The 27,534-nt window shown below is 32.9% G+C and overlaps 7 protein-coding genes across 8 annotated transcripts; 3 read left to right on the top strand and 4 right to left on the bottom strand.

Annotated features, from left to right (window-relative positions):
- Window positions 1-16: 16 nt before the first annotated feature.
- Window positions 17-3,257, bottom strand: LOC107364282 (basigin). The gene is made up of 5 exons (XM_015931620.3): window positions 3,160-3,257; window positions 2,119-2,268; window positions 1,543-1,633; window positions 1,310-1,479; window positions 17-1,235 (listed from the first exon to the last, which is right to left on the bottom strand). The coding sequence occupies exons 2-5, from the start codon at window positions 2,162-2,164 to the stop codon at window positions 739-741; spliced, it is 804 nt and encodes a 267-aa protein (XP_015787106.2). The 5' UTR covers window positions 2,165-2,268; window positions 3,160-3,257; the 3' UTR covers window positions 17-738.
- A 499-nt stretch (window positions 3,258-3,756) lies between these two features.
- On the bottom strand, window positions 3,757-5,415 carry LOC107364036 (testis-expressed protein 264). Its single transcript, XM_015931312.3, has 2 exons — window positions 4,565-5,415; window positions 3,757-4,488 (listed from the first exon to the last, which is right to left on the bottom strand). Exons 1-2 carry the CDS (start codon window positions 5,030-5,032, stop codon window positions 4,201-4,203), a joined length of 756 nt encoding a protein of 251 aa, XP_015786798.1. The 5' UTR covers window positions 5,033-5,415; the 3' UTR covers window positions 3,757-4,200.
- Window positions 5,416-6,182: 767 nt separating this feature from the next.
- LOC149093447 (uncharacterized) lies at window positions 6,183-9,819 on the top strand. The gene has a single exon (XM_089268760.1). The coding sequence runs from the start codon at window positions 6,770-6,772 to the stop codon at window positions 9,188-9,190; it is 2,421 nt and encodes an 806-aa protein (XP_089124886.1). The 5' UTR covers window positions 6,183-6,769; the 3' UTR covers window positions 9,191-9,819.
- A 70-nt stretch (window positions 9,820-9,889) lies between these two features.
- Gmer (GDP-L-fucose synthase-like protein) lies at window positions 9,890-11,486 on the bottom strand. The gene is made up of 4 exons (XM_015931311.3): window positions 11,342-11,486; window positions 10,771-11,266; window positions 10,445-10,700; window positions 9,890-10,376 (listed from the first exon to the last, which is right to left on the bottom strand). The coding sequence occupies exons 2-4, from the start codon at window positions 11,176-11,178 to the stop codon at window positions 9,991-9,993; spliced, it is 1,050 nt and encodes a 349-aa protein (XP_015786797.1). The 5' UTR covers window positions 11,179-11,266; window positions 11,342-11,486; the 3' UTR covers window positions 9,890-9,990.
- A 547-nt stretch (window positions 11,487-12,033) lies between these two features.
- Window positions 12,034-13,780, top strand: LOC107364034 (uncharacterized). The gene is made up of 5 exons (XM_015931310.3): window positions 12,034-12,406; window positions 12,471-12,818; window positions 12,881-13,004; window positions 13,065-13,195; window positions 13,302-13,780. The coding sequence occupies exons 1-5, from the start codon at window positions 12,176-12,178 to the stop codon at window positions 13,602-13,604; spliced, it is 1,137 nt and encodes a 378-aa protein (XP_015786796.3). The 5' UTR covers window positions 12,034-12,175; the 3' UTR covers window positions 13,605-13,780.
- A 52-nt stretch (window positions 13,781-13,832) lies between these two features.
- On the bottom strand, window positions 13,833-15,693 carry LOC107364033 (acyl-CoA:lysophosphatidylglycerol acyltransferase 1). The gene is made up of 3 exons (XM_015931309.3): window positions 15,250-15,693; window positions 14,828-15,142; window positions 13,833-14,721 (listed from the first exon to the last, which is right to left on the bottom strand). Exons 1-3 carry the CDS (start codon window positions 15,461-15,463, stop codon window positions 14,090-14,092), a joined length of 1,161 nt encoding a protein of 386 aa, XP_015786795.2. The 5' UTR covers window positions 15,464-15,693; the 3' UTR covers window positions 13,833-14,089.
- Window positions 15,694-16,657: 964 nt separating this feature from the next.
- On the top strand, window positions 16,658-26,132 carry LOC107364030 (intersectin-1). 2 transcript variants are annotated; one of them, XM_015931306.3, is made up of 8 exons: window positions 16,658-19,747; window positions 19,933-19,995; window positions 20,074-20,151; window positions 20,624-20,903; window positions 21,184-21,375; window positions 24,085-25,272; window positions 25,368-25,691; window positions 25,781-26,132. In XM_015931306.3, exons 1-8 carry the CDS (start codon window positions 16,805-16,807, stop codon window positions 25,942-25,944), a joined length of 5,232 nt encoding a protein of 1,743 aa, XP_015786792.2. In that variant the 5' UTR covers window positions 16,658-16,804; the 3' UTR covers window positions 25,945-26,132. The 2 variants fall into 2 exon arrangements, with proteins under 2 accessions (XP_015786792.2, XP_015786793.2); XM_015931307.3 differs by lacking the exon at window positions 20,074-20,151.
- The last annotated feature ends 1,402 nt before the right edge of the window (window positions 26,133-27,534 follow it).

Genomic DNA, 27,534 nt, shown 5'->3' with positions numbered 1-27,534 from the left:
TGATCTTACAAGAATATAATTTTGAAAAAGAAAAATCTTTATTTGTAAAATAATTCTAGATTAAATTAATAACAAAATGGCAGATAACTGAAGCTGTATCATTTGCAAAAAACATTGAGGAAAAGAAGAGGAAAAACATGAACATTTGAATATCATTAATTTAGATTTAGATTTAGATTTAGATTTAAGACTAAAAGTAGTAACGATGGATGGGATCAGTTAGGTTAAAGATGTATAATTAAAGGCTGTAATAATGTTTCGATGTAATAATTGTCAAGAGATTGGTTAAGAGCTAATTCAATTGAGTCGGATAAAACTGTTGATGCGCTTAAATTGATTCGGTTGGTTGTTGCGTCCATGGATTTTAATGGTTGACTTGTCGAGATGAGTTGATCAACAGGTTAAGAATTTGAGTCTAATTGGAAAATTGAGGCGAAATTTGTAATTTGTAATGGAACCAAACCAATGTTTAAAATCATGCAATTGGAAGAGATGTTGTCAAAAAAAAGTAAGTTCACTAAAAGATAAATTTTTTGGCTTTTATAGTAACTTTCAATATTTAAGTTAAAGGTTAATTGAGACTAGTATTATTATGACGAAAGAGTAATCGAGTCAGCTCATAACACCTATTAATTACTGTGAGCCCGTCAGCAGAATGGCGATTGTAAAGATTACTTCTCTGACATTCTTCTTTTCCAATAATCTTGCTAGCGTTTATTACCATAGTTATCATTAAAGTCACTTGGAATGCGCAGGACTTTTATTTTTATCAGAGTCTTCAAATTCTGGTTTTCCTCTCCTCTTTTCATATACGCAAATGATCGTACACAAAACAATTACTTCAGCAACAATTCCGAGGAATGGCCAGAGAGCAGCAAGTTTATCTTTGACTCGCACTGTCACAGTGTTATTAGCTTTGATGGCACCGTTTGCAGCCTCACAGATATATTGGGCTCTATCGGAAAACTTGACATCTTCCATTGAGAGGATCGATTTTTTGGCAACATAAGCTCCTGTTCCTGACTCTTCCACGTACGAAATATTCAGAGAAGTTATCCTTTCTTCCATCCCATCGCTGAACTTCCGATACCAAACAAAATCGATTTCATCGTCTTTGAAGGCTTTTTTCAACATAACCTCACAAACTAAATGTAAGTCATCGTCTTCAATCACATTGAATGAGTTCATATCCTTTGTATGGTCAGAAGCTTTAAATGTTGAGAATTCAGGTTTACCTGGAAACAAAAATCAGAGAAATCAATCAAAATTATTGACGTCATTACGGTGAATAAAGGATAGATTCACATACCTCTAACTTTAAATGTTTGATTATTTGAGTTAGACATGCAAACATAGTTGGCTTCGTCCGTGTTTCTTCTTGGATTTTCAATGGTCAAGACAAGAGTTCCATTGGATATTATATATTTATCATCGTTCACGGAGATTGCCTGAGGTTTAGTGACATCAATAATTTTAACCCTATTTGAATGAAATGCAAATTATTAAAATAAAACCAGTAAATTTTTTATCCAATCTTCATACCAGTTGACAGTCCCAGGCAAATCACATATCAATTGGATGGGTTCGCCAGACTCAAGATCAACAGATTTAGTTGACTGCATAGATACAAACTCTAAAAATACAAATAATTAAAAGAATGAGATTAGTTTACTTAATGTACAATGGGAATTGTGATTCTTGGATTGGTGTTTTGTTTACGAGTTGAAAGTTAACAAATAAATTCTTTGAAAAGAAGATGTTCAAGATAAAATGCATTCCGATGAAAAAAATAAAGGAACTGATTTTGAATAACCGCCTGAAACAAGTCTACACACTTGATTATGGGACTCAAATTTTATTTTATTTGGCTTCAATCCAAATAAGAAAAAGTAACCGAGTCAATCTCATACGCCCAAGCTACTTGATTGTTCACCTTAAGTGAGGACACATTAAAAATTCAGATATGAAAAAATGAACCTAATTTTCACTCTCAAATAACTGTGATTTATAAAACAAATAAAGACAAATCTGATTATTTATACCGCTAGTATTGAATGGAAAGCAGACAATCTGATAATAAACAGTAAGGAAGCAAGGAGATAGTTGAAATTATCTTACCTGCAACACAGATGAATAACAGGCATGGTAATAGTGTTTTGAACATCTTCAAATCAATTTAAGGCCGTTTTAGGTTAACGATTTGAGTAAAATTTAACTTGGGATGGCTTGATTGGACGGTATTAATTATAATAATCAATGTGGTTGACGCTGAAAGTGAGAAGAGAAGAAAAAAATTAGACTTGGTGGGAGAAATAAACACAACTTGGGCGTGAACAATTATTCGCCCTTTGTTAATTAGTAGCTAGTCATTAATAACTTTTAAGGTGAACAGTCACTAATTACTGCAGTCTCATTTTGTTGCGAATCAAAATGGGGTTTACTATCTATTCATATAAAAATAAACATACGTAAGAGCTTAATCAAAATTTATCCAAGAGTGGAACTTATCATCTATTGGCTAATCAGTGAAAGTACAATGAATGAATAGTTTGGTGGCAATATATTAAGATACATAGCGGGAAAATTATTAGCGATTCAATTTGGGTAAGCGTATTAAACTAAACTAGCATTGAAAATAATTTTAAACCAGGAATTCTGGATGAGTCAAGCTTCGAACAGTGAACCTTTTTTTCAATGGACAATTCAATGAAGAATGTGGAGAAATCAAGGAAATATTAAGACTGATGAAAATACAAATAAAATTTAAATATAATAGAAAAGTTCCGAGAGCACAAAATGAATAATTAGCTACACGAAATACTTAATTATAAAAACAGTATTTTAAACAAGGTTTTTGGCTACATCCATGGACGTAAAGTATGAAAATACGCTAACAAATGTAATTTAAGTTTCATTTCCTTGGATGGACAAAGATTTACTTTAATTCCCTCGACTGTAGAACGTAATCTGATCAGCAATATAAAAATATAAAGATGATGAATAAAACTTAAATTATAAAATAATTTAGGTACTGTGAGATTATCGATCAAATATACAATGTTCCAAGGTTTAATATGTACCAATTGAATATTATTGATATCTGTGGATCAAATCTGATCAAAGTGAGTTTCTAATAAACAACTAAAAGCGGTAACTTACCTTAAATTTTTAAATAATTGATTGAATTAAAGCGACAAGAAAATGAATTGAAATCCAAAATCAAGTGGAAAAACTGAAACACCTTATAGACATCAACTTGCATTTTATAAAGTAATAACATTAACCCAAAATATAAAATCTATTATTATGATAAGGTTTCGTTTTATGACAAGAGATGGCGCTATCTACTGGATGAAAAATTCATCATAAAAATTTCTAGCTTCATGAAAATTCATGAATGTATGCAATATTTCAATGAATAAACCAATATCTATCTAATTTTCACCAAAAACATTAATTTCTTTGACCTGGATTACTGTTTAAGAACCAATTAAACTCTTTGAAATCCTATTTAATGACCCTGAAGTCAGCTTTGGTTAACAATTAGAATCCAAATGAGCTTATTCAGCTCAGCATCAGTTCTGATTTATCTTCAATGACTTTAAAAAACATAGATTTGTTTTTGATTTTAACTCAACTTATCTTGATCAAAATTGGATTTACTTTAGTGTAGTAAAAATATAAAAATTTGTAAGATTGAATGCTGTTCATTGGATTACAATAAACATAGCACTGAAATATTGAGTCGACAAAACATTTAGACAAAATTTGTAATAATTTAATAAATAGAAATTATTTCAAGTTAATTCACTTAAAAGCATGATTATTTTTCGATATCTTGATTTGTAGATTTTTTTAAGCAATTTGACTAATCAGCTTTTTGTTCAAACCTGGATAACTGAATCTGTAAACAAACGAAAATTACAATAAAACAAAATTTGAAGTGGTAAGAAAGATTACCACACATTTAGAATTTAATTGAAACCAGATTTTCTCCAACAATTACAGTTATAGTCCCCTTACTGAACTTGTATTTGTTCCTTGATTATTGCAACGATCAGCGTAAGGTGTAACTGTGGGATGAAGAAAAAAAATAAGACCTATTGCAACAAAAATATATAATAACAAGAGAATGTACTGATGCGTAATTCAAAATTGTTATGACATTATGGCCACCACTTATTAGAAAAAAATGATGCATCAGCTTGTTAATACATCATCAGCAATGAGCTGTTCGAAGGAAGAAGATGAGCTTGCAATACTTGAAGCTGTGCTTGGCACTGCATTATTATCATCATCAGAATCGTCATTATCTCTGAGATCTTGGTCACCGTCAACTGGTCCATCATCACTGTCACCCTCTTCACTTGAGCTTTCTGATGAATCTTCGTTCATGAAGAAATCTTGTTGTTTGGATAATGGAGATAGGAAATAAATCATATCTCCTTTGTAAATTTCTATTGAAGGGTAAGCACAAAGCTTGTTTTCCTAAATGTGAGAATCAAAATTGAAGAAAAGAAAAAATTAATTCATTGATAATTTGGAAATAATTACGAATTACTACCTTTATATAATCGGTAATCACTGGATAAACTCGTTTTAAAGCAATAACTACCGATATGGAACCTTTGTTAGTGAATGTGGCAGAAACAACATGATTAACTTGAGGAAGGGTCATTATTTTGTAGTCTTTTGAAAGCAACATCTTTTCAACTGCCTCATTATTTTGTTCAAATAAAACACCCAACAGGGATTTGGTTGACTTGAATCCTAGAGGCTGAGTAATAAGAACGGGGACAAGAGTTTCATCTTTGAATGGATAGAGTAGAGCAGTTAATTTAGTAAAATTGGGTCCAATATTGGCAGAATTAGCCTTGTACATTTTGTATATAAATTTTTTGCCACCAAAGTCATATGGGCTTTCACCAGTTTTGACGGAAATTGTCTCAAAAAGACCAAAGTAACAAAGAGCCAAAAAAACAGTGACAGCTAAGGCGATTGATAAAAAAATTATAGATAGCTCAATTAGCATGATTGTTTTGGTGAATACCAATTTGGAAGGATGTGTGAATACAGATAGATCCAAAAGTTAAGTCAGCAATAGAAGAATGGAAATAATAAGTTCATCCAGGGTCCAAAGGAAGATCCAAAGTTAATCAAATAATTGATTTTTTTATGGCGATATTGAAACCTTGGTGGGCTTGTATCTTTAAAAATCAAATCATCTTGGCTAATCAATCATCTTTGGTTGATTATCATTTAAAGGTTGATTACGTACAAGACAAAATTAAAATTTAACTTAAATAATGTTTACAACAAAAGTGGGTTGTTGAGGAAAAATTTGAAGTTACAAAATTTACTCAAAAATGGGTTAACCAAAAAATTGGATGACAATCTAATGTAACTGAAAACCAGATGATTTTATAAACAAAAACACTTCAGTTTAAATGCAAGGAAAAAAAAGAAAGGAAAAATGAAAGATAAAAAGAAAGAGATAAACGAAGCTCCATCTCCCGGTATAATAAGAATTAACAATTTCGGATTTTAACAGTTTTCAGTTATTTCAGTTACTAGTTAATCTTTACTCTTTGCTTTTCATCTTCATATGACTAAACTTTCGGTTGAAATTGTGATTCAAACTGTTTTCCTCACAACTTCTGTCTCGATAGTTGTTTTTTTTGCAAATCATTTTTATTAATAGAAATTATTTTTTATTTTGTGCGTTCATTTTATCTTCATTCTGGTCATCATCTTGTTGAACAATCATGAGTGTTTCCAATAATCCATTAAATGTCGCTAAGCGTCTTCTCGCCAAAGGTCAGAACGACGAGGGTAAAAGGGCGAATAAAAATGCGGCAACTCCTGCAATCGTTAAAAGACAACAAGCCATCAAGAACCATGAAATATTCAATTCACCAACCGACAACTGCTTATCGCCCTGTTCTCAAGTTCTTTGGAGACCGAAAAAGGAAAACATTCTCCCGATGCGACTGAAATTGGATGACAGTCCATCCAAAGGGATTGTTACCCAAGTTTTCCAGGATGAAAATTTGGAAGAAGACCGACCAGCGCGTTTAGAGACGAGCATCGAAGAATTAAACAGTTCGACAAATGAATACAATTTTAAGTGATTCAGTGGAAGCAATTTGTAATGTAGAGACAACCCATTTTTTCCCATTTTGCTGTAACCTCAGTTTCTTTTTATGAGCTCAATAAAAATATATATATTCACTGAGTATTCTGTTTTTCTTTCTGTGATTACTATGTTTAAACTGACGTGATTTTGTTTTTTATAATTGTTTTTTAATGTGATTTTTTTATCCTTGCTTTGTATTTGAGGTATTCTTATTTAACTGTTGAGATGACCTGAGTTTTGTGAATCAAGCTGTTGGCAAGGGGGCCGGGAGTTAGCAAGACAAAGATGCAAGTTCTCAATTGATAGGAGAAACTAGAGAGAATGAGAACAGTAAATATTATAAATATACTATTCAAATCGTCTTAATCATCTATAAAAACACCGTTGCCATCAACTCTAATTGTTCTCACCTTGTAACTTTCAAGTAACCTTAATCGTTCAACACATTTTGCCCCATAATTGTCCTCTTTGCCTCTTTTTCTTCCTCTCTCTCTCCCTTTCTCTTTCTATTTTCAACCTTTTCCATACAGTAATGTATGTTTATTAGACAACACACACTTTCTTTTCAACTCATTTTTTTGTAAAAATTTGGATATCAAAAGGATATAAATTAATCGCTCCGATTTGCCAACTATGGCGGCTGGTCTATATGACATAACTAGTGAGACTCTTGGTAAAGGACATTTCGCTGTTGTCAAATTGGCTCGACATTGTTTGACTGGAGAACTTGTTGCTGTTAAAATAATTGACAAAATGAAACTCAAAAAAGAAGGATTACGACAGCTTGGATTGGAGATTAAACTATTATCACGTTTATCGGAAAAAGAACATCCTAACATTGTCAAGCTGTATCAAGTGATAGACACCAAGACTAAATTATATCTTGTCATGGAGTATCCTGGGAAAGATGTTTGTGATCTTTATGACTATATTGATCGGAAAAGCAGCAAAGGTCTGAAGGAAAATGAAGCTCGCCATATATTTAGGCAAATTTGTAGTGCAATACATTATTGTCATTCCTTAAGAATCGTTCATCGTGATCTGAAACCTGAAAACATCTTGATTGTCAACCAACCCTCCGATTGTAATATGTCTGATGATGGTCATCAATATCCTCTAGTTAAGTTAATTGACTTTGGTTTTTCAAATCAATGGGATGAAGGAGAAAAGTTGAGAACTTCATGTGGATCTTTGGCTTACTCTGCTCCAGAAATTTTATTAGGAGATTATTATGATGGAGACAAAGTTGACATCTGGGGCCTCGGTTGTATACTTTATATATTATTGTATGGTTATAACCCGTTCATGCAAATCAACGACAGTGAAACTTTAATCAAAATATTAGACTGTTCATTCACCACACCCAGGAGACCTTCCATCTGTGATTCTTCAATTCATTTAATTAAGTCGCTACTTCAACGTGATCCCAACTCCCGATTAACTATCAGTGAAGTTCTTGATCATATTTGGTTAAAAGGTTCTAAAGAAGATGACGGAAACGGATCTGAAGATGGTGTAGGTGGTAATGAAAGTAATGCTAAAGATGATATTTCCGCTGGCTCACCACATGAATCAAATGATCTCACTAAGTCATCTGTTAAATTAAACAAAACAGAATCAAACATTCATGATAAAGTCATTGATCATATGGTTTCACAAGGAATGTGTTCATCTAAAGATCATGTTGAAAGTGCCCTAAAAAAGACTCGAGATCGTGTTAATCGAACTAAATCAAGTGAATTAATTACATCTCCTGTTGAAATCTCAGTTCAGCTACCTTTGCCCATGAATGGAGAAAAATTGAATGAGAATAAATCTTCGCAAGATAATTATGTAACTGCCACCTATCATCTGTTGAAAGATAAATTAGTTCGTGAGCTTCATCATAATAATTTAAATTCTACATCTTCATCTGAATCTCTTCAATCAAAAGAAAAGCACCACTTAAAAAGTAGAAGACAACGAAAGCCACTTGTACAGCAAGCTCCCCGTTTAAGGCCAAGCTTTGGATCACCATTAAGAGACTCTAGCAATGATAAAAGCAATAACAAGTTGAATCAATTGGAAGTTTCATCGTCAGAAGATGATCAATCTTTTGTTCTTCCATTAGCTCGAAAGTGTTCCATTGTTAGTGAGGAAGGTAGTTGCGCAGGGACTGATATATCTGGTAATGATGGTCCAAATGATGGGCCTTTACTGGAGATCGGAGCACCATTATTCGAAATAGATCAACCACCAGTAGATATAATAGTTACCGATTTCAGTGACAATGATCCTAAATCAGTTGACGAATGCATTGAAGAAGGTGAAGATGAAATTGATTCATTTGGACTAGGCAATGAAGCAAGCGAAGGAAATACTGATTATCAAAAAGCCATTCAACTTAAAAATGACGATTTTACCGAAAAGGAAGAAGGAAATAACTTCAAAAGTGCTAATGTTAATTATGTCAAAGACGAGACTTCAGTTGAAAATGAAAATGCCAACACCGATAAAGCTGTTGAAGAATTTTCTTCTCGACTTTTGAAAACATCATCAACTGATTTTGTTGCCAATCAGCTTCATCTTGTTTCAAGTTCACCAGAGTTATTGCGCGAGGATGATTATACAGAATTTTGTAACGATCAAAACGATCTTTCATCTGCTGATGTTTCTGAATCTACCCCTGACCCTGTGCATCTCTCATCCCATCGAATTAAAAACTCGCTCACCAATGCAACTTGTGTCACAGCTTCTCCCACTATGATACTCGCCGATACTCGAAATGATAGTAAAAACGATATTGGTGACCATGTTATTAATCATTTTACATACAACTCCAAATCAACAACCAATGGCGGATCGTCAACAGCAACCTCCCTTCGAATTATCGTTCAATCAAAGTCTTGTAACAACATACTCTTCGGTGATGAAGATAAATCATGTTTACCTTGTAATACATCTTCATCATCTGCCGTTTCAAAATCTAGGAAAGGTCTTAGTAGTAATTATAGAATGAGTTCCCTTTTAAAACGAAATAAAAGTGATAAAGCTGATTGCTGCAGTATTTGCTGACCTCTCTTCACCTGGAAAAGGGTCAGTCGAGTTATCTAAATTTACAACAGACAATGATTTATTAAGCTAAGAAAAGAAGAAAAGAGACGTTAAGATACGAATTCATCATTAATGTGTTAATTAAATTATTTATTTCGTCCTTTTCTCCTTCAATTTTCAAAGCCTTTCAATAGATTATGATTCGGTGAAAGTAACTTACTTTTTTGAATTAATCTCTTCTGCCTTTTACTTTTTTTGCATCTTTGTAGAAAACCTTTAACAATCCTTTCCGATTTGCTCAGGCCAAAGACAAGACGCAATTTGTTGATCATTCATGCAAAGAAAATCATTTAAGAGCTGATTATGTTTCTTCAGTTTTGTTGCTTTTATGAGCAAAATAATTTAGCCAAGAATGTAAAAATGAAATTTCTCTCCTACTTCATCATAAGCTATCCAGTTCATCGTTGATCCACCCAAAAATCCTTATTAAAAAATAGAAAATCCTATTTGCTAACAATCTTCATGGTATAATTGTATATCATTCTTCCTTAACTTATTTAACCTGTTGTACAACAATTAATACATGCCAATTCTGTAAATCTTCCCATCAATCGAAAAAAATCCCTATTAAAACAAAATTGCTGTGTTCATTTTGTGTTTCGTTCAACTACGCAATTCAATCATATAAATATCCGATAAAATTTATTTCAATCATAAATATTTCTAAATAATCAAAAATTTAATAATTCCAAGTTAATATTGTGAAAAATAGGGAAACTAAAAATGAATTTTGGCATACATCATATCGCTATCTTATCAGCTTATTTACGAGCGAGGTCATAGTTGTTCCAAAACCATTTGACGGATGTTCGAATACCTTCTTCGATTGGAGTGAACACGAAATCAGGTAAGTGCTTCCTCAGTTTGAGGTTAGAGGCTGTTTTTTTCAACTGACCATCACTAAAACTGCAGTCATTGATTAAGTTAATCTTTATATCAGGAGCTACCTTATTAAACGATTCTGCAATCAGCTGAGCTGCATCATTGATAGTTATCTCGTCTTCTTCATCAACACTCAATATGATGGGTTCCGTTTGTTGATAGTTAAAAGAAACCCAAAGCATTAAACGAGCCAAATCAAGGGAATAAATAAATTGTCTCATAGGCCTTCCAGAGCCGCATACAGTTAATTGAGTCTCTTTTGTACCTGTTGAAATAAAATCATATGTTGTTGAATTTTCAATTTCGATGATTTGGAATAACAAATTAAGCTACCTTTTTGAATAGCATCTTGAACTTGTAGATAAGCTTTATGAATGAGACCAGGAATTACGTGAGAATCTTCCAAATTAAAGTTATCATAAGGCCCGTAAACATTGGTGGGTATAACTGAAGTAAAAACAGGAATATTACAGCCGGATTGTTTTGCTTCTTGCTGCCATTTTTGAGCATATCCACGATTCAAAACATCAATCATTCGTTTTGCATAAGAGTAACCAAAATTTGAATCATGCGGAGGACCAAGATGAATCTGGTTAATTAAAGTTGATAAATAAAACACGATTAAGTAATTATTGGTTTTAGGAGATTAAAATACAAACCATAGTCTCATCAATAGGGTAAACGGTTTTATCTGGAAAGATGCAAGTTGATAAGCACGAAACACATTTCTCTACCCTTAATTCATCACACAGTCGAAGTACGTTGTCATTGATCAAATTATTGATTCTGAAAAAGGATAAATTATTGGCTTCGTTTTTAAACAAGCCACCAACCATAGCAGCTAAATGCAGAACATAATTTGGTTTATGTTGATGGAATATCTTCTTGGCCTCTTTATAAACACTTAGATCACCGTCTTTAGATCCAAGAAACACGAATTTAATTCCAGGGTAATCTTTGCCGTCATTTTGCTTGACAATCTCTTCCACTGCTTTTCCAACTAATCCGGTTCCTCCAGTTACCAAAAAGACTTTCATGTCTGTAGTATTACCACTGATATCGGCCATAACTTAAGGCAGCTATACTTTAGATCCAAAGATGAATTGAAGATGTCGAATAACAAATCAATATTTTAACTTTGATAGCAAATTGAACCTACACCAATGAAAATAATAATTTTTTGATGAAAAAATTTAGTTCGCAGCTGATAAGTTAAAGAGAGAAACTTACTTTTGGTTTGCAATATTAGGAAGACAGTTCAATAAAGATACTTCATCAGGTTTATTGTACAATGTACAAATAAATTACTGAGATATTTGCTGACGAGACAGATATAGACAAAAAATATTTGAATTGTCGTATTAATAAATCTGTAGAAATCATTAATAAAAAAATGAGAACAATAGTAAACAAATTGGTTGTTGAGATTATAGTGAGCCTTAAAAGTATCAATTGGAGCTCAATTTGAATTATTGTGGGTTCGCAAAGAAAACTGTTTCTCAAGTTTATGATATCGCAATTTCAACTTCATCCCTGACTAAGACAATCTTGAAATTATCAGTAATCATATTATTATTATATTAACATAATAATAGCCTATTAGGTCTGAAATTTACAATGTGATGGCCATAGCTCAGTAAGAATTAAGAGATGATCAGATGCCAATATTACAGTAAGCTATGTTAAGTGATCTGATTTTAATTTTCTTCAAATTATTGAGTAATTTATTGGGCATTCAGATTTAAACTTGATTGGTGAACTGTTTAATTAAAATATTCCAGAAGAAAAATTGTTATCACATGGGTTTGTTTCAATAAATATTTTATAAACACTAAAATTTCAGAATTTGACTATCCCGCGTCAAATGGCAAAATATTTACTTTTTCTGATAGGCCCTATCATAAGCAGCGTCATTATCAACAAACATCCTGCGAAGCAATTTTCCGACTTTTTTTAATTTACCATCAAATTTTATCAATTAACACCTTGATTTATTGATTACCTGTATCCAGTTCTATATTTTGTTATCTTTTTCTCTTGGTGGCCACATCACCAATATCAATAATGATAAATTTCTCTTCATTGACCGGTTCTGGTGGTGGTGGTGGTTTACAACCCGAGGAATGGTCGATTCCCAATGAAGATCAATCTAATCAACTAGAAATAAACATTCGCTTGAAGCAGAGTGAGATAAAAATTCTGCTGAATGAACTTGAAACGCTACATCAAATGATGAACCAGCTAGAGAATCAAAAATCAGAGGCCAAAAAACGATTACAGGATATGTCTTCTCAGGTATTTCTTGTTTATTACATTTTATCAATCAACTTGATTATTCTAAAATTTGTGTATTTGACAGGTTGAAAGCTTGCGAACTCAGACGGATCAATATAAAGAAAGTATCGAAACACAAGAAAATGAAATTAACGCAAAGAAACGAGAATTGGATGAACTAAAATCTGAAGAAAATCAAATGCAAAACAAGCTATCTGAAGCAAAGAAGTCAGTTGATGCCATATCGAGAGAGCTTGCAGATAATGCAATTACAATGAGTCAATACAAACTAAAGCTGGTAAATCTTGAAGAGTACGAAAATCGCTTGGAAACCAGTAACTCCGAACTAGAATCTGCAATAATTAAAGAGGACATAGATAAATTAAACGGTATTTTAGCTCGGCCGATTACTCCTATCAGTGAATTGATTTCGGTAAGAATCGTGAAGCAAAAAGTGAAATACTGACATTCTTATATATATTTCTTGAATTTCAGGAGTTTCCCGAGATCAAAGACGATCTGGAGTCAGGTTCATTTATGGATAAAGATGCAGGCTTCATGTCATTTGGAAATGAATTTCAGCATGATCCTTTCGCTGGTGAAGATCTTTTCAATGAAGGTAATCAAACAGACAGTCAAATGTTTACAAACATTAGATTAACAACTTCACTCTTTTCAGATGATCCTTTCAAAAAAGATGTTTCATCTAGTGATAATTTCTTCGCCAATGACAATTTTTCATCGCCAACGGATTCTGGTATCAAATCAGCTTTCGATCCTTTCAGTAATCCACAAATCAACAACCGTAAAGTAAGAATTCATTAAAAATTTCATCTTTTATTCACTTGCTTATTGCTTTCTAGTTAAGAACAATTTTCAGAAGAAATGTTTAAAAAAATGTTCATATTTTTTTCAGGACTCAAACGTTGACCTATTCGGAGCTGATCCATTCTCTCTCAGTCCTCGAAGCTCTAGTCCTGCTCCAGAACTACCTCCTAAGAAATGTAAAGCACCTCCGCCAAGACCTGCTCCACCAAAACCTGGAACTAAACCACCGCCACCCAGACCAGCTCCTCCATCTGAAAGTTTTAAAAAAGCCGTTGATCCATGGGGAGCTTCAGCTGATGATCCTTTTTCCGCTTCCAATACAGCATCTGTTGATAATTTTGATGCTTTTGGATCCAATTTCGCTGACTTTTCTGCTTTTGAACGTAAATAGTTGAAGATTTCTTGAGATAAAATCTAAGCTGAAAAAGGATCGAAAGGCAAAGAAGTCAATCTGAAAGTTGACATCTTACGTGATTTGCTTAGCATGTGTGTAACTAAAAGCAAATCAATAGCAGTTTGTTAATTCTTCAAATGAAGATAATAAATAATGTCGTTTTAACAATTTAATCTTTTCACGTTGGTACTACTGAAGACAAAAGTATTGATATATTCCATAATCTTTTTAACATCCGTTATCAAGTATTTATTTATAAATTTCAGTGACTTTAGCAAATATTGGAATCTACGATTGTTGTCGAGAATATGGTTTGACTGATCTAAATATACAATTCAGATTTTACATCCAATTTTCAATCCATTCAACATTTAATTTCAATAAAAAGGATCACTCTAAAATTGTTTTATTTTTTCAAACAAGATGATACTTGTCAAGATTTAAGTTGAGTTCCTATGGCCACTGTTTTCTTTCAGGGTCCATCAACGAGTTTGCGAGATTATGAGATTGTACAAAAAAATACAACAGTAAACAAAAATGATGAAGGTTGAGATGTAAAATAGATGAACAGCAATTATTTTGCTTATTGCTAAATCAACACGGCGACCTGGGCCATAAGTTTTAAAAAAAGACTCTTTATCAGTATAGAATTCATTCATTATTTGTTCCTTCTCTTTCCATAAATTTCTTAACCATTCAATGTTTAGTTTGCTACGTTTTATTTTGTAGACTTGACTTAATGAGGTTGCAGTTCCAGTGGAAATGTTCACGAACGGAAGAGATGCTGATCCATTTGATAAATCATTTTTACTGGTTTCATTGTCGTCTGAATTTAAGCTTTCATCGTCCAATATATCATGAGTAATTTCATATACTCTAAATAAGAAGTACACTGGTTCAGGTTTAATTCCTTTGGCAATGTCGAAAATTGTTATCGGATTTTCTTGATCACAGTAAAGTATTGTTAAATCAACAATATGGGTTATACCAATTCTTTCATCTAAAAGTTCATCGAAAGCTCCATATCGAGGCCAAACTGTTCGATTTAATTGGGGTAGATTATTTTTCGTAGCAAACTCAGCATTCTTGAGCAGCCGTTTATATCTGAAGCCACCTATAAAGGTAAATAAATAATCAGTTAACATCAGTAATAATCAGTACTCTCAACTTCTCGAGAAAAACATGACACTTTACAAGTGTAATCAGTAAGATAAGATTACCTTCAGGAAAAAGGATAAAACAGTTTTTCTTTTGATCACTCAATCCTGTACAATGTTTCACAAGATCGCCTTTGACAAAACTCTTTTGGTTAAGAAAATAATCTTCGTGGGTCAAGGAGACAGGACCAAAATTAGAATATTTAAATTCAGCTGACATAATCCACATCATAATATAATCAGGATTCTGGCTTAATTTATACATTAGCAGGGGCACATCCCCAGTGCATTGATGATTACCGACAATACATATTTTGACTGGTTTATTTTTATCAACATTTTTACGGGCATCGGGTAATTCAGCTCCACAATTGTAAACTGTTGAACGAATCAAGTAATTTATCGTTAGTAAAGCAAATATATAAAGCAATCATAGAATGTCAAAGATTATTTTAATTGTTGAGCGTAAAACAAAAATGACTTACCATATATACCGGCTAGCCATGACCACGACGAAACAGTGTAAAGACACCAGTTGTAAAGAAACACTTCAATTCTATTGTACAAATTTGAAGCGAACAGTCTTAGCGGTAAAAGCACTATCCAGTTAAGATACAAATAACTAAGTACATGATAAATATTATGGACAACAATCACAAGAAATCGGATATAACCATAAAGTGAGATTAAAGCTTTCATTTATGATTTCACAAGGTAAGACAACCAAAAATCTTAAAGAAGACTAAAGTGCCGGATGGTTAAGTAATCAATAGAAGGTAAATGAGAATTGATCTTGAATAGAAAACACAAAGATGTGATGATTATGAAGAAAGCTTGGCGAACATAGACTACTCATCTCTATTATTATCTTCAAATTAATTTTAGACACTTGATCAATGATTAACTGATTTTGATGGCGTCACCTTTCAAAACAGTATTGAATGGATTAATACAAAAAAAAAGGTGAATTCAAGTAAACGCATGCTCGGAGTGCTTACAGTTGCTCGGTTTCGATAATTATATCGATGATATCGGCAATTCTGTCAAATTATCGATAATTTTTGAACGTTTTTAAAACCTCAATTTCAGGGATTCAGTGTGCAATGTAATCATGAAAACGAAGTCCATAGATGGAAATTTTCAACAGACACTCAATTGATCAAAAAACATAAGATTCAATCTGAAATAACTGATAAGTCCCATAAAACCTAAACATATGAAGCTAGAGTCTAAACTGAAAGCTCTTCAGTCCAATTCCTAATTCGTAAAATGTTATTAAATTCAGATTTCGGTTTTGATCTAACAATCAGTCTTATTTTGATATTTTTACGGTTTCGGTATTATTCAGATTATAATTTGTCTCAACAACTGAATAATTTTCAAATTTCAACTGGTTTAGTTTATTTGACTGAAAATAGATGTCACTTTGATTACATTGTGTATAAAAAATATTCAAACATGAGATTTTTAACAAACGGATGTAAGGACCGAATGATGATTTAGACGAAAGATAATTTGTTGAACAAACTAGTTTTTAAAAACAACAAAATTATGATTAAATTAGGATAGCCTTTCCTTCCGCTGATAAAATTGTTTATCATTATGTATTAAACAAACAATAACGATGTGTTAGATTTGATACTTAATTTGTTGTACTTCTTACTTTTCTAGTATTTTATTTATCGCACTTATCTTGATTCTAATAATTTGAACTATCTTTATGAGTTTATAATAGTTGATGATATTGAAATATGAAAAATTAACCCTTGATCATTGAATAGATGTTTATCAATAATTTTAAACATTTGACTATCCCGCGTTTGTTTCTGCAAAAATATTTAATACCACCTATCATAACATATAACATACGCAGCGTCATTGTCACTTAGCATCTGGTTCCTGCGAAGCAACTGTCCACTTGATATAATTATTTTTTCTATCGATATTTATTTAATTTCACCTTAATTTATTGTTTCATTTCAAACCAGTTACATTCTTTGTGGTCCAAAGTTACTGTTTATCGAGTCACCAATATCAATAATGATAAATTTTCCACCATTAACCGGCTCTGACGGCAGTGCACAAGCCGAGGAGTGGTTGATTCCTCAATCAACAAAGTTAAAATACACTCAACTATTCAATACACACGATCTTACTAGAACTGGATTTATTTCTGGACCACAAGCAAGGAATATTTTTCTTCAATCTGGTCTTCCTCAAAAAGTGCTAGCTCAAATATGGGCTTTAGCAGATTATGATGTTGATGGAAGACTAACTTGCGAAGAGTTTATTCTGGCAAATTATCTTATTGAGCGTGTACAGCGAGGTGAACAAATACCCACAGTTTTACCTCCTGAATTAGTGCCACCAGCCCAAAGAAAATCAAGTGTTGGTTCTGCATATTCACCTCCCAATGGCTTAAATGAATGGGCGATTCCTCAAGCAACAAAGTTAAAATACACTCAAATATTTAACACACAAGATCTTACTAGAACTGGATTTATATCTGGACCACAAGCAAGGAATATTCTTCTGCAATCTGGTCTTCCTCAAAAAGTGCTAGCTCAAATATGGGCTTTAGCCGATCAGGATGTTGATGGAAGACTAACCTGTGAAGAATTTATTCTAGCAAACTATCTTATTGAGCGTGTACAGCGAGGTGAACAAATACCTACAGTTTTGCCTCCTGAATTAGTGCCACCGACCCAAAGAAAAGCCAGTGTTGGTTCTGCATATTCCCCATCTAATGGTTTAAATGAATGGGCAATTCCTCAGTCAACAAAGTTAAAATACACCCAATTATTCAATTCGCATGATCAAACTAGAACAGGATTCATTTCTGGGCCACAAGCAAGGAATATTCTTCTTCAATCGGGTCTTCCTCAAACAGTTCTAGCTCAAATATGGGCTCTAGCTGATTATGATGTTGATGGGAGATTAACTTGTGAAGAATTCGTTCTAGCAACTTATTTAATTGATATTGTAAAAGCAGGTAGTCCTTTGCCTACAGCGTTACCTCCAGAATTGATTCCACCTAGCCAACGTAGACGATCATCATCCGTTACCTCACAATCATCTGTTACCTCACGCGGTCTTGCTACATCAGCCAGTCTCATCGGATCATTAGATGAGATCAATGTTGGAGCTGATAGTAAGAATAATATTACTACTTTTGAAGACAAAAGGCGAGAAAACTTTGAAAAAGGTCAAGCTGAACTAATAAAACGACGTCAAATGTTACTTGAACAGCAAAAAAGACAAGAAGAAGAACGTGAGAAGAAGGAAAGAGAAGAACATGAAAAGAGAGAACGAATAAGGTTGGAAAAGGAAAAAAGGAAACAACAAGAATTAGAGAAACAATTACAAAGACAAAGAGAACTCGAAGCTGCTAAAGAGGAAGAAAGGCTTAAGCAACTGGAGCAGAGAGAAGCTGCTCGACGCGAAATGGAAAGACTCAGAATGATTGAACTGGAAAATCAAAGAAAACAAGAGATGCTTAATCAAGAACAGGAAACTGCAGCTCAGTTAAAATCCAAGAAAAAGAGTTTGATGATCGATTATGAACAAGTTTGTAACCAATTTAATCAATTACAAGAGCAAGTGAATGAATCAAGGAAAAAAGTTAATGACTGCAAGACGGAAATTGACAAAATGAGAGCTGAACGAGATGTCAAATTGAAAGAAATCAATTTTCTTAAAACTCAGATGAAAACCCTACAAGATCGACAACTTTTAATTGAACAAGATAAAATCAGTTTTTCAGCGCAGTTGAAAGATCTAGCTACTAACAATATTACTGGTATTACTGACTCTGCCCAGTTTGCACTTCAAAATAAAAAGATAAAAATTTCACAACTCAAAACCCAAATTGAAGAATGTGAAAAAGAAAAACTGTCGAAAAGTAAAGATATGCAAAACAAAAGTGCTGAACTCAGACAGTTGAAGGAAAAGTTTGAAACGTTAATCAGTAGGGTTAAGGCCTTACAGGAAACTTATGACCGTCAAATACAAACAGCTAATGAAATTGTCAAGAGTAAACAGAAACAGATAGATAAACCTGTCGAAAGTGCTTGGAGTGAACAAGGAAATGATGCCTGGAATACCGCTCATGATGCATGGCCAACTACCGATACCAATTCCAACTTCGACGCTTTCTCAGCTGACTTTCAAGCTAGTTTTCCAGCAAGTACAACACAAAATTCTGATCCAGGGACTAAATACCGTGCAGTCTTTGCTTTTGAAGCTAGATCTCAAGATGAATTGACAATTAAAGATGGTGATATTATTATAGTTAGGCCTGACCCAAATGCTGCACCCGGTTGGTTACAGGGTGAACTTGATGGAAAGATTGGTTGGTTCCCTGAGGCTTATGTTGAACCTTTAGAATCAACGGAAACTCCAATTCTGCAAGCTCAGGATGCTTTCCCTGAGCCTGAAGTAGCTTCAGATACTTTATTCAGACAACAAGTTAGCACATTCGAAGAGTCTAAACCTATTGACTCAGGATTCTTGGATAACCTTACAACAGCAGTAGCAACAACAACAACAACAACAACAGAAACTCCTGCAGAGACTTATATTGACATAAGCATGCGAAGTTTCCCATTGAATGCAGTAGCATTATATGAATGGTCAACATCCGAACCTAATCATTTGACAATCAATAAAGGAGATATTATCAATGTTAAACAGCTCAAAGATGAGTGGCTTTTAGGAGAAATTGTTGACAGAAGAGGGTGGTTCCCAAAGTATATCGTTAAACCTATTTCAGGAAATATTGCATCTGAAACAGACTTAGAACCCATATATCATGTTTCAATGTATCCATTCCAATCTTTAGAGATTGGAGATCTTGCATTCGAAGCCGGTGAATTAATCAAAGTAATCAAAAAAGAAGGAGATTGGTGGTCAGGTGAAATCACACCTGATCGTATTGGTATATTCCCATCTAATTATGTCAGAGAAGCTATGGTTGAAGAATTGGTGAGTAAAAATTCAATACTGATTTTAAGAGCAATGCTCAACCTACTTTGAAACATTGAAGAAAGTCCACCGAGATTGTAATTTAATTACATAATCTCTACTTGGAATTCTTTTTCATGTATAAGATGAAAGCAATTTTTATTGCATTCTAACCTTTTCTAATTTCTCGTCTTTTTCTTTTCCAGCCGATACCATCAACTTTTGCACCTCCACTTGCGGTGCCTGTGACAAAGACAATAAGTTTAGAGGTAAAACAAATGTAAAATAATTTATTTTTCAGCTTACTAACACATCTTTCAACTCTCCTAATGCTTACCAATCATTAGAGGAAGGACTCGGATACTCCATCTCGATCAGAATTTGCGGCTAGTCCAGCTCGTTCTGTTGATAGTCCCAAATTAAAGGTTACTTGATCTCATCTATACTCTGATTTAACTTTTAGTTTGATTATTTTCTGTTATCATCATAGCTGTTAAGCCGTTAGAATATCTTTTTTTGTCCATCCTAATTTCTCATGAATTACTCAATTTAATCTAGCTTATAATTTCATTTGAAACTGTTTATTGTTTTCTTTTTAGATTTATAATTTTTTCAGATTTATACACCTCTTTAGGTTCTCATCAGTTTGAAAATCTCATGATAATGTTACAGTTTTTACAGTTTTTTGAGCTCAATGAGAATTAATGTACTTTTTTTGTTTTATCAGCACAAAAAGGGCGTTTAAGATTACTCATTATATATTTTTCAATTGCTTTTGTTTATCCTGATTTTGAATTGTTTTGTAATCACTACCATACTGTATCATTTACCTTTTATTTGCTTTATGCATTTTGAACAACAATAAGCTAAAACAATTTTATTTTTTAATTCATTTAGAAGGGTAAACTTAAAAAACCAGAAATCGTTCGTGTTATAGCTCCTTATAAAGCAACTGGGCCTGAACAGCTAAACTTAGAAAAAGATCAGCTAATTCAAGTTCGCAAAAAGAATGCATCTGGCTGGTGGGAAGGAGAAATTCAAATCAAAGGACAGAAACGTCAAATTGGATGGTTCCCTGCATCATATGTAAAATCTTTATCTGGTTCTGGTGCCGGCTCTGGAGGAAGTTCAGCTCGATCAACTCCAGATCCAAATAAAGCAGAGAGTGAAACAATTGGTACTTAATCTTCCCCGTTGTTAAATCTCTCGCTTCTAAACTAACCCATTCTAAGAACATCAATCGACTTTTCCTTCATTACTAATCACTAACTGTCCAAGGCATCTTAACGTCTTTTATCTCATAACTCACCTTGATTCTTGTTTTCGCTAGTATTTGTTTGCTTGTTTTAGATAGATCGCTTCTAAAATAACCTGCGCTAGTCCCTTGTTTTTTTTATTTTATTTTTTTGTTTTAACCTAACTTATGTTTTGCCATTTCCAAAAATTGTCAACTTCAGAGAAAGTCATGTCTTTGTACCCATTCGTGGCTCAACATGATGATGAACTTAGTTTTCAAGCCAACGAGGTGATTAAAGTTCTTTCCAAGGATGATCCTACTTGGTGGAAAGGGCAACTAGAATCAAACAATGCAATTGGAGTTTTCCCATCTAATTATGTTCAAAGTTTGGCTGATGCAAATTTTAGTAGATGTAAGTTATCTTCGTGAAAAGTAATCCCCTTTAATCAACTTGTTTATCCAATTTTGTTGCAGCTCATTAGATTTTTAAAACACTAGTTTTTTATTTCATTTTATTGTCTATCTTAGCATTGAGAACTAGGTGATACTCTTGAAGAAAAAACCTGGCATCTTTTTAAACGCTAAGATAGTCAATTGTTAACCTTGCCCCGTCACGTAATAATTATGCGTGTTTTTTTCTCATTCACTTACAGAAGTTCAATAATTTCTAAAGCAGATTTTTTCCTTCCTTCCTTATTTTAGGAGGATCTTTAAAGATTAAGAAAATTGACACACAATAGAGGTTCTAGAGGCAATAATTAACGGGAAAGAGAGAGACCCACTAGTCACACAATTCATGGCCATAATCTTTGCTGGAAATATGGACACAACTTTTATAACCCGTCTTTTTCATTCATCTCCATTGATTACTCATCACCAGATCTTTTTTGCCCAATCGCTAAGCGATGCGCGAGTGTTTTGTATCACCTTTGGAAAAAAATGAATAGATCACCTGAATCTATCTATTGTTCTATAGATTTATATTTCTCTCTTTCCTATCTTCTTCTCCTTCTTTGCTAAATATCATCTTCTTTTGAGTTAAACAAAGTTCCCACTATATTGTATGATTTTTGCTGCCAAATTTTCAAATAATTAGTCAGGAAGTTAACACTAACTTAACTCAAGTTTTACAAAACCCTAGCGTTGCATCGTCTTCCTCCTCACACCCACCCACAACTATTCTTCCTCCTCGATTCCCTTTCATTTAAACTCTTTTCTCTCACTCCTTTTCAAACTTCTAGTCTGCTTTTTCATCTCTTGAGCTATCAACTTTTTTGGCCACCTAATTTGTTTGCTCAGTACTAAAGTTTACGAGTTGTATTATCTCTCTTTGGATTAAAACGGAATGAATATAACTTTTGGATTAATTGGCTTAAGTTTCATTGTGATGTGCCATAGATAAGATTAATGATCAATTTCGTGCCGTTTTTCCCAGTTAATATTTGAATAGTGTTTTTCGTTCACCATTTTTCAAATCCTCTTTGTTACCAAACATCATCTCACCTTTACCTTCTGTGTTAACCTAATGAGTGCTAATGATGACCAAATTATATCATGTCTTTAGTTGTTTTATCACTTCCATTCAAAGTCGTTCCCGGTATCTCAATGCTATTCTCATTGCCCTTGCTTATGACTAAGTTTGACCCCTTACTATCTATCGCAATTTCATTAACTAAATCACTTTATTTTCTCATCTCTTTCCCATTAATTGTTACTCCCGGGTCTCACCTTGTACTTTCTCTCTCATATCGTCTCATATCATTTGTCCGTCTCCAAGTTTCACTCCCAATAACACCCAAAGAAACACCTTACTTTTCAATTGCACTCTATCCACCATCTTACCATTGAAACCCATTGGACGTACAAATTATTGGTTTGTTGAATTATCTTATTTTCAAAATTCAGTGTTTTTGCCTATTGATTAGTGGGTCTCCTCTTTTCACTATTATGTTTCTTTGTCCTCTGATTTGTTGATTATTTTGTTTCTCTCACCGTTTTCAATTCCCAACTCCTTAACTTGTAGATGATATTTGTTATGAAAAAAACATCTTTCCTAACCTATTCGTGATTTGTCTGATTCAACTTCATAGTTAGTCATCAGTGTAAACTAATCATATTGCTCACTAATGAACTAACTTTGAAGCCTTTTAAGGATCGATAGAGAATCTAATGTTTTTCAAAATTACGATCATTAATCATACATTTCATTGGCTTGATATAAGTCTGTAGCTGAATAGTACTTTCATTGATCAACAATACATTTGAAAGCATCTTAATTGAGAGCAAGAGAGATTAAGAGATGAATAAATAGATTTGGAAAAAATGCTAAATAGTTCAAATTACCTCCTTTATCCTTCACTTGAATTATCCGTTGAATTTTTTATTTTGTTAATCTAAAACTGTTGATTTTTTTCCTTGAAATTTTGTCAAATTTTTCTGTTTCATTATCTAATGGTGCCTCCAAGAAAGTGTATTGGTACTGATTTTAATTTTATCATTTATAATGCTTATTGCATTATTACATTGATTTGAGCTTGATTTATAACCATGTTTTTAGCAGATTTCAAGAGACTAAAGAGTTTCAAGTTTTTTTAACCTTTTTTAGTAGCAATCAATTTTAATGATGATCACAAAACTATTAAATATCACCAATACACTTTCCCAGTCATCACATCCAATCTAGACAATTATGAGAAGCGACTTGTGTTAACATTGAATCTCTCATTCCTCTGTAATTAAATTAGGTATTACAATTTACAATTGATGTTAAAACTTAAAGTGAATGAGTGATTATATAAATAACAAATTGAATGTTCATCGATCTGGTGAAAATCAAGTAATTAAAACTAAATAATAATATGGAATTCAATTGTATGATCAATAGACCTAAATCAACTTCAATTCAATCTACTTCATTCATTCAGCTTTAAAACCTGAAAAGACGTTTTGTTGTGATAATTATGGATTGAACACACAAAATACAAATGTACTCATTCCTAAAATCTAAGCAATAACAAATTTGATTTATCTTAAAACGTGTCTGTCCCTTTATTTCACCAAATTTTCATTATCTTGGTCAATAATTGAATATCTTAATAATTTTTTCTTTATCATTTTACAGACAGTCCAATAAGTAATGGTGACCAATTGAATGGAAGTTCAAATGAGCGACAAAATGAAGACGAACGTCAAAAACCAATACAAGAATTGATTGCAACGGAAGAAGTTTATGTACATGATTTAAAGAATGTAATTAGTGTATTTGAAAAGCCATTACGGCGATCCAATGTGATATCGAGTGACTCATTAGACACAATTTTCCTCAACTGGACAAGTTTACTTGAATTCAACTCTAAATTTCTTCAAGCTTTACTTGAACGGCGTGCCTATTATTTGCAAAATAGTGATGGAACTGTTGAACTGATTGGTGATATTATTGTTGAATATATTCCTGGAATGATTGATATCTATATTGGCTTTTGTAGTCACCAGTTGAAAGCTGCTAAATTGTTGCAAAAGAAGACTGAGAATGATGAAGCATTCCGAGAATTGGCAAAAAAATGCTCAATGAACAGGAAAACAAATGGCCTACCATTAGGAGCTTATCTGCTTAAACCAATGCAGAGGATAACCAAATATCCTTTAGTTGTAAAGAAAATTTTATCAAATACTCCAAATGATCATCCAGATCGTGAATCTTGCGAACGAGCTTATGAGTTGGCACAAAATTTGTGTGACGCAGTTAATGAGGCCTGTCGAAGTCAAGAAAATGAAGAGCGTCTTGATTGGATTCAAAATCACGTTAAATGTGAAGGCATCGATCAAAATATTCATTTCAACTCAATGACCAAATTTATGGGACCACGTTTGATCTTAAATTCAGGATGTTTAACCAAAGTCAACTCTGGCAAAGAATTAGTCGCTTTTTTGTTCAATGACTTTTTCCTCTTAACTGTACCTGTTAATCAATCTGCTCGTTTCAATAATCTTTGGGCTTCTGAAAAGGGAATGGCTAACTCATACAGAATGTACAAAAGGCCAATATTTTTAAATGACATGGAACTAGTTGATGATGCGACACTCCAATCAGTTCCCAACGGAATACTGAACTCATCACCATCATTTACTTCCCCATTTTCCTCTGAGAACCTGAATTTCATTTTGAAGATAAAATCAACGGAACGGGTTTATACTTTCAAAGCGACATCTAATAATGATCGAAACAATTGGATACGCAGTATAAATCTGGCTAAGCATGAATATTCAGAAAAGCTTGGTCAACGTAGAAGTCGTTTAAGTTTATCTTTAAGTAAGTAATAATTACGCTCCTTACTATTAGCATTATAATATAATGTCTTATTGGATGTTATTTACAATGAATTCTATATTTTTACTTTTTAACAGACGAACCTCCAGGAAATGGTATCGGTCGATTACTGGTAACAGTATTAGAAGCTGTCCAACTATTTACTCGTAATTCAACACTAAATAGTTATTGCCGTGTTAGTGTTGGGGACAAATCTTCAGATCAAACAAAATATAGACAAATTTCCGAAACCAAAGTAGCCAGATCTTGTTTCCCCACCGAAAGAGATAAAACAAACAACCATGGATTGGTGCTATTTACAGCAAATTGGAATTATTCAATGCAATTTATTCTGAAAGAACCTCTTCAAAATACTTTTTTAACATTAGCTTGTTTTGATGAAGATCCATTTGCTCCCGATTGTAAGTATAAGTCATAATATTATAGCAATCAAGAAATTTCTATTGAATCATTTTTATACTTATTTACCTTTTTTCAATATTTTTTGTAGTACTTATTGGACAAAGCACTCTATCACTTGACGATCTTGCGGAAGAGATTAAAGACACGACTGCTCGACCACTGACCAAAGCATGTAAACTAAAATGTGCTGATAAAATTGGCATGAACATAAACCCAGTCGTCTATTTGAAATTAGACTTGCTACTTTTTTAAATGCTCCAATCTTGAATGGTTTTCATTTGCTTTAAGATTGCTCACTTTATTATTTATTTATTTTTCTAGCTGTAACATACTTAGCCACCAACACTTTGTACTTAATGTGTAGACAACACTTGTCACTTGATCATACTCACAATTCAACCATCATTTATACCATTCAATTAAATTTGATTCAATTACCATGTAAATTTCTTTCCATTATGATTGTAAATCACGACTGGTGAGCTTAGATTTCACCATCGATATTAGTTCACCGAAATACTTTCAATCATCAAACCATACTGTTAATGGGTAATAAATATTCAATTCACACTCGCGGATGGATTACATTAATTGTATTATTTATATTTAATGTATAAACTCATTTAGCTCATTAGCACACATGTAGCCCTGATTCAAGTATCAATATTCAATAACATTCAAATTTCTCATCTATCTGAATGTTCAGTTGATAGGAATTTACAATTCAAATCCTTTCATGGTTAATTATAATCTGTTTGACTGCCAATTACATTGTAAATTCAATGTATAATATGGTCACAGATGGTTTAACGCAGCTCTTCAACACTTATCAAACTGTCGCTAAATTAACTTTTCTTGTTTATACAGACTGAAATAACTGATTAACGTAAAAATATGAAAGTTTACCAAGTTATTAATATTTGCTTTATGCCAATGTAATGCAGTAGTTTGTCTAACAACTGTTATCTATAGCTTTTGCGGGAACATGGACTTTAATTATTCTAGAGATATTTGAATAGTAATGAATGACTTTTTATGCTAAGTAATTACTATCTCTTGAATTGATAATACCGACATAAATTGCAATTGAATTCAAGAAAAAATGATTAAAAAAACACCATTTTAACGTCAGATTCTCAATCCAACTGCTGATACTTAATCTCGAATTTCCCACAAACCTGTCAAAAATTAGACTGTTGTGGTTTTATCTGGCAACATAAAAAATTTAAGCGCTACTATTGTATTTTCGAGATATCGATGTTTAAAGTTTTAAGAAAATGGCAAAAGAGTTTAATTTTTGCTATTAAACAACCAATTTTATCGTAAAAAAAAGTTTCGCTCTTTAGTCATTACCATGACTCGAAGTTGACCGAAAATCGAAGGGATCTGTTCTACAGAAGCAGAAATTTTATTTCCCTAGATAAGCGCATTTCTGGTTGTCCATTAAAATCTACATCAGAAAAAAGAGTTGGATGAGCAAATCTGGTTGCTCAACTGTTTAAAAGGCATCGAAGTTTTCACCTAAATTCATTATGAGATTGATACCGATAATGTAATCTTTAAATAATCTAATTGAGAGCTAAGAATAAACTATTGCATCGGCAGAATTGCTAGTTCACAATTCCTGAACTTTTTTGGCTCAATTAATCCATTGCTACATCTTTTTATTGCTCTTATTGTTGAATAACATAAACAGAAAAGGTTTTTTATTCATTGTTTAACAACCTTTTTCACGAGATTAACAATCCAAAATATCATCGAGACAAGATAATTGAAACTTATACACAGACAAATAAGTTAACAATCAAGAACGGCAATTAAGATCAAGAATCGACATTTAGT

This window comes from Tetranychus urticae, chromosome 3, assembly GCF_039701765.1.
Source record: "Tetranychus urticae isolate SD_2017Ah chromosome 3, NJAU_TeUrti_SD_1.0, whole genome shotgun sequence".
NCBI lineage: Eukaryota > Metazoa > Arthropoda > Arachnida > Trombidiformes > Tetranychidae > Tetranychus > Tetranychus urticae.
Note: the sequence above shows the minus strand (reverse complement) of the source record. Positions and strands in the feature narration are given on the sequence as shown.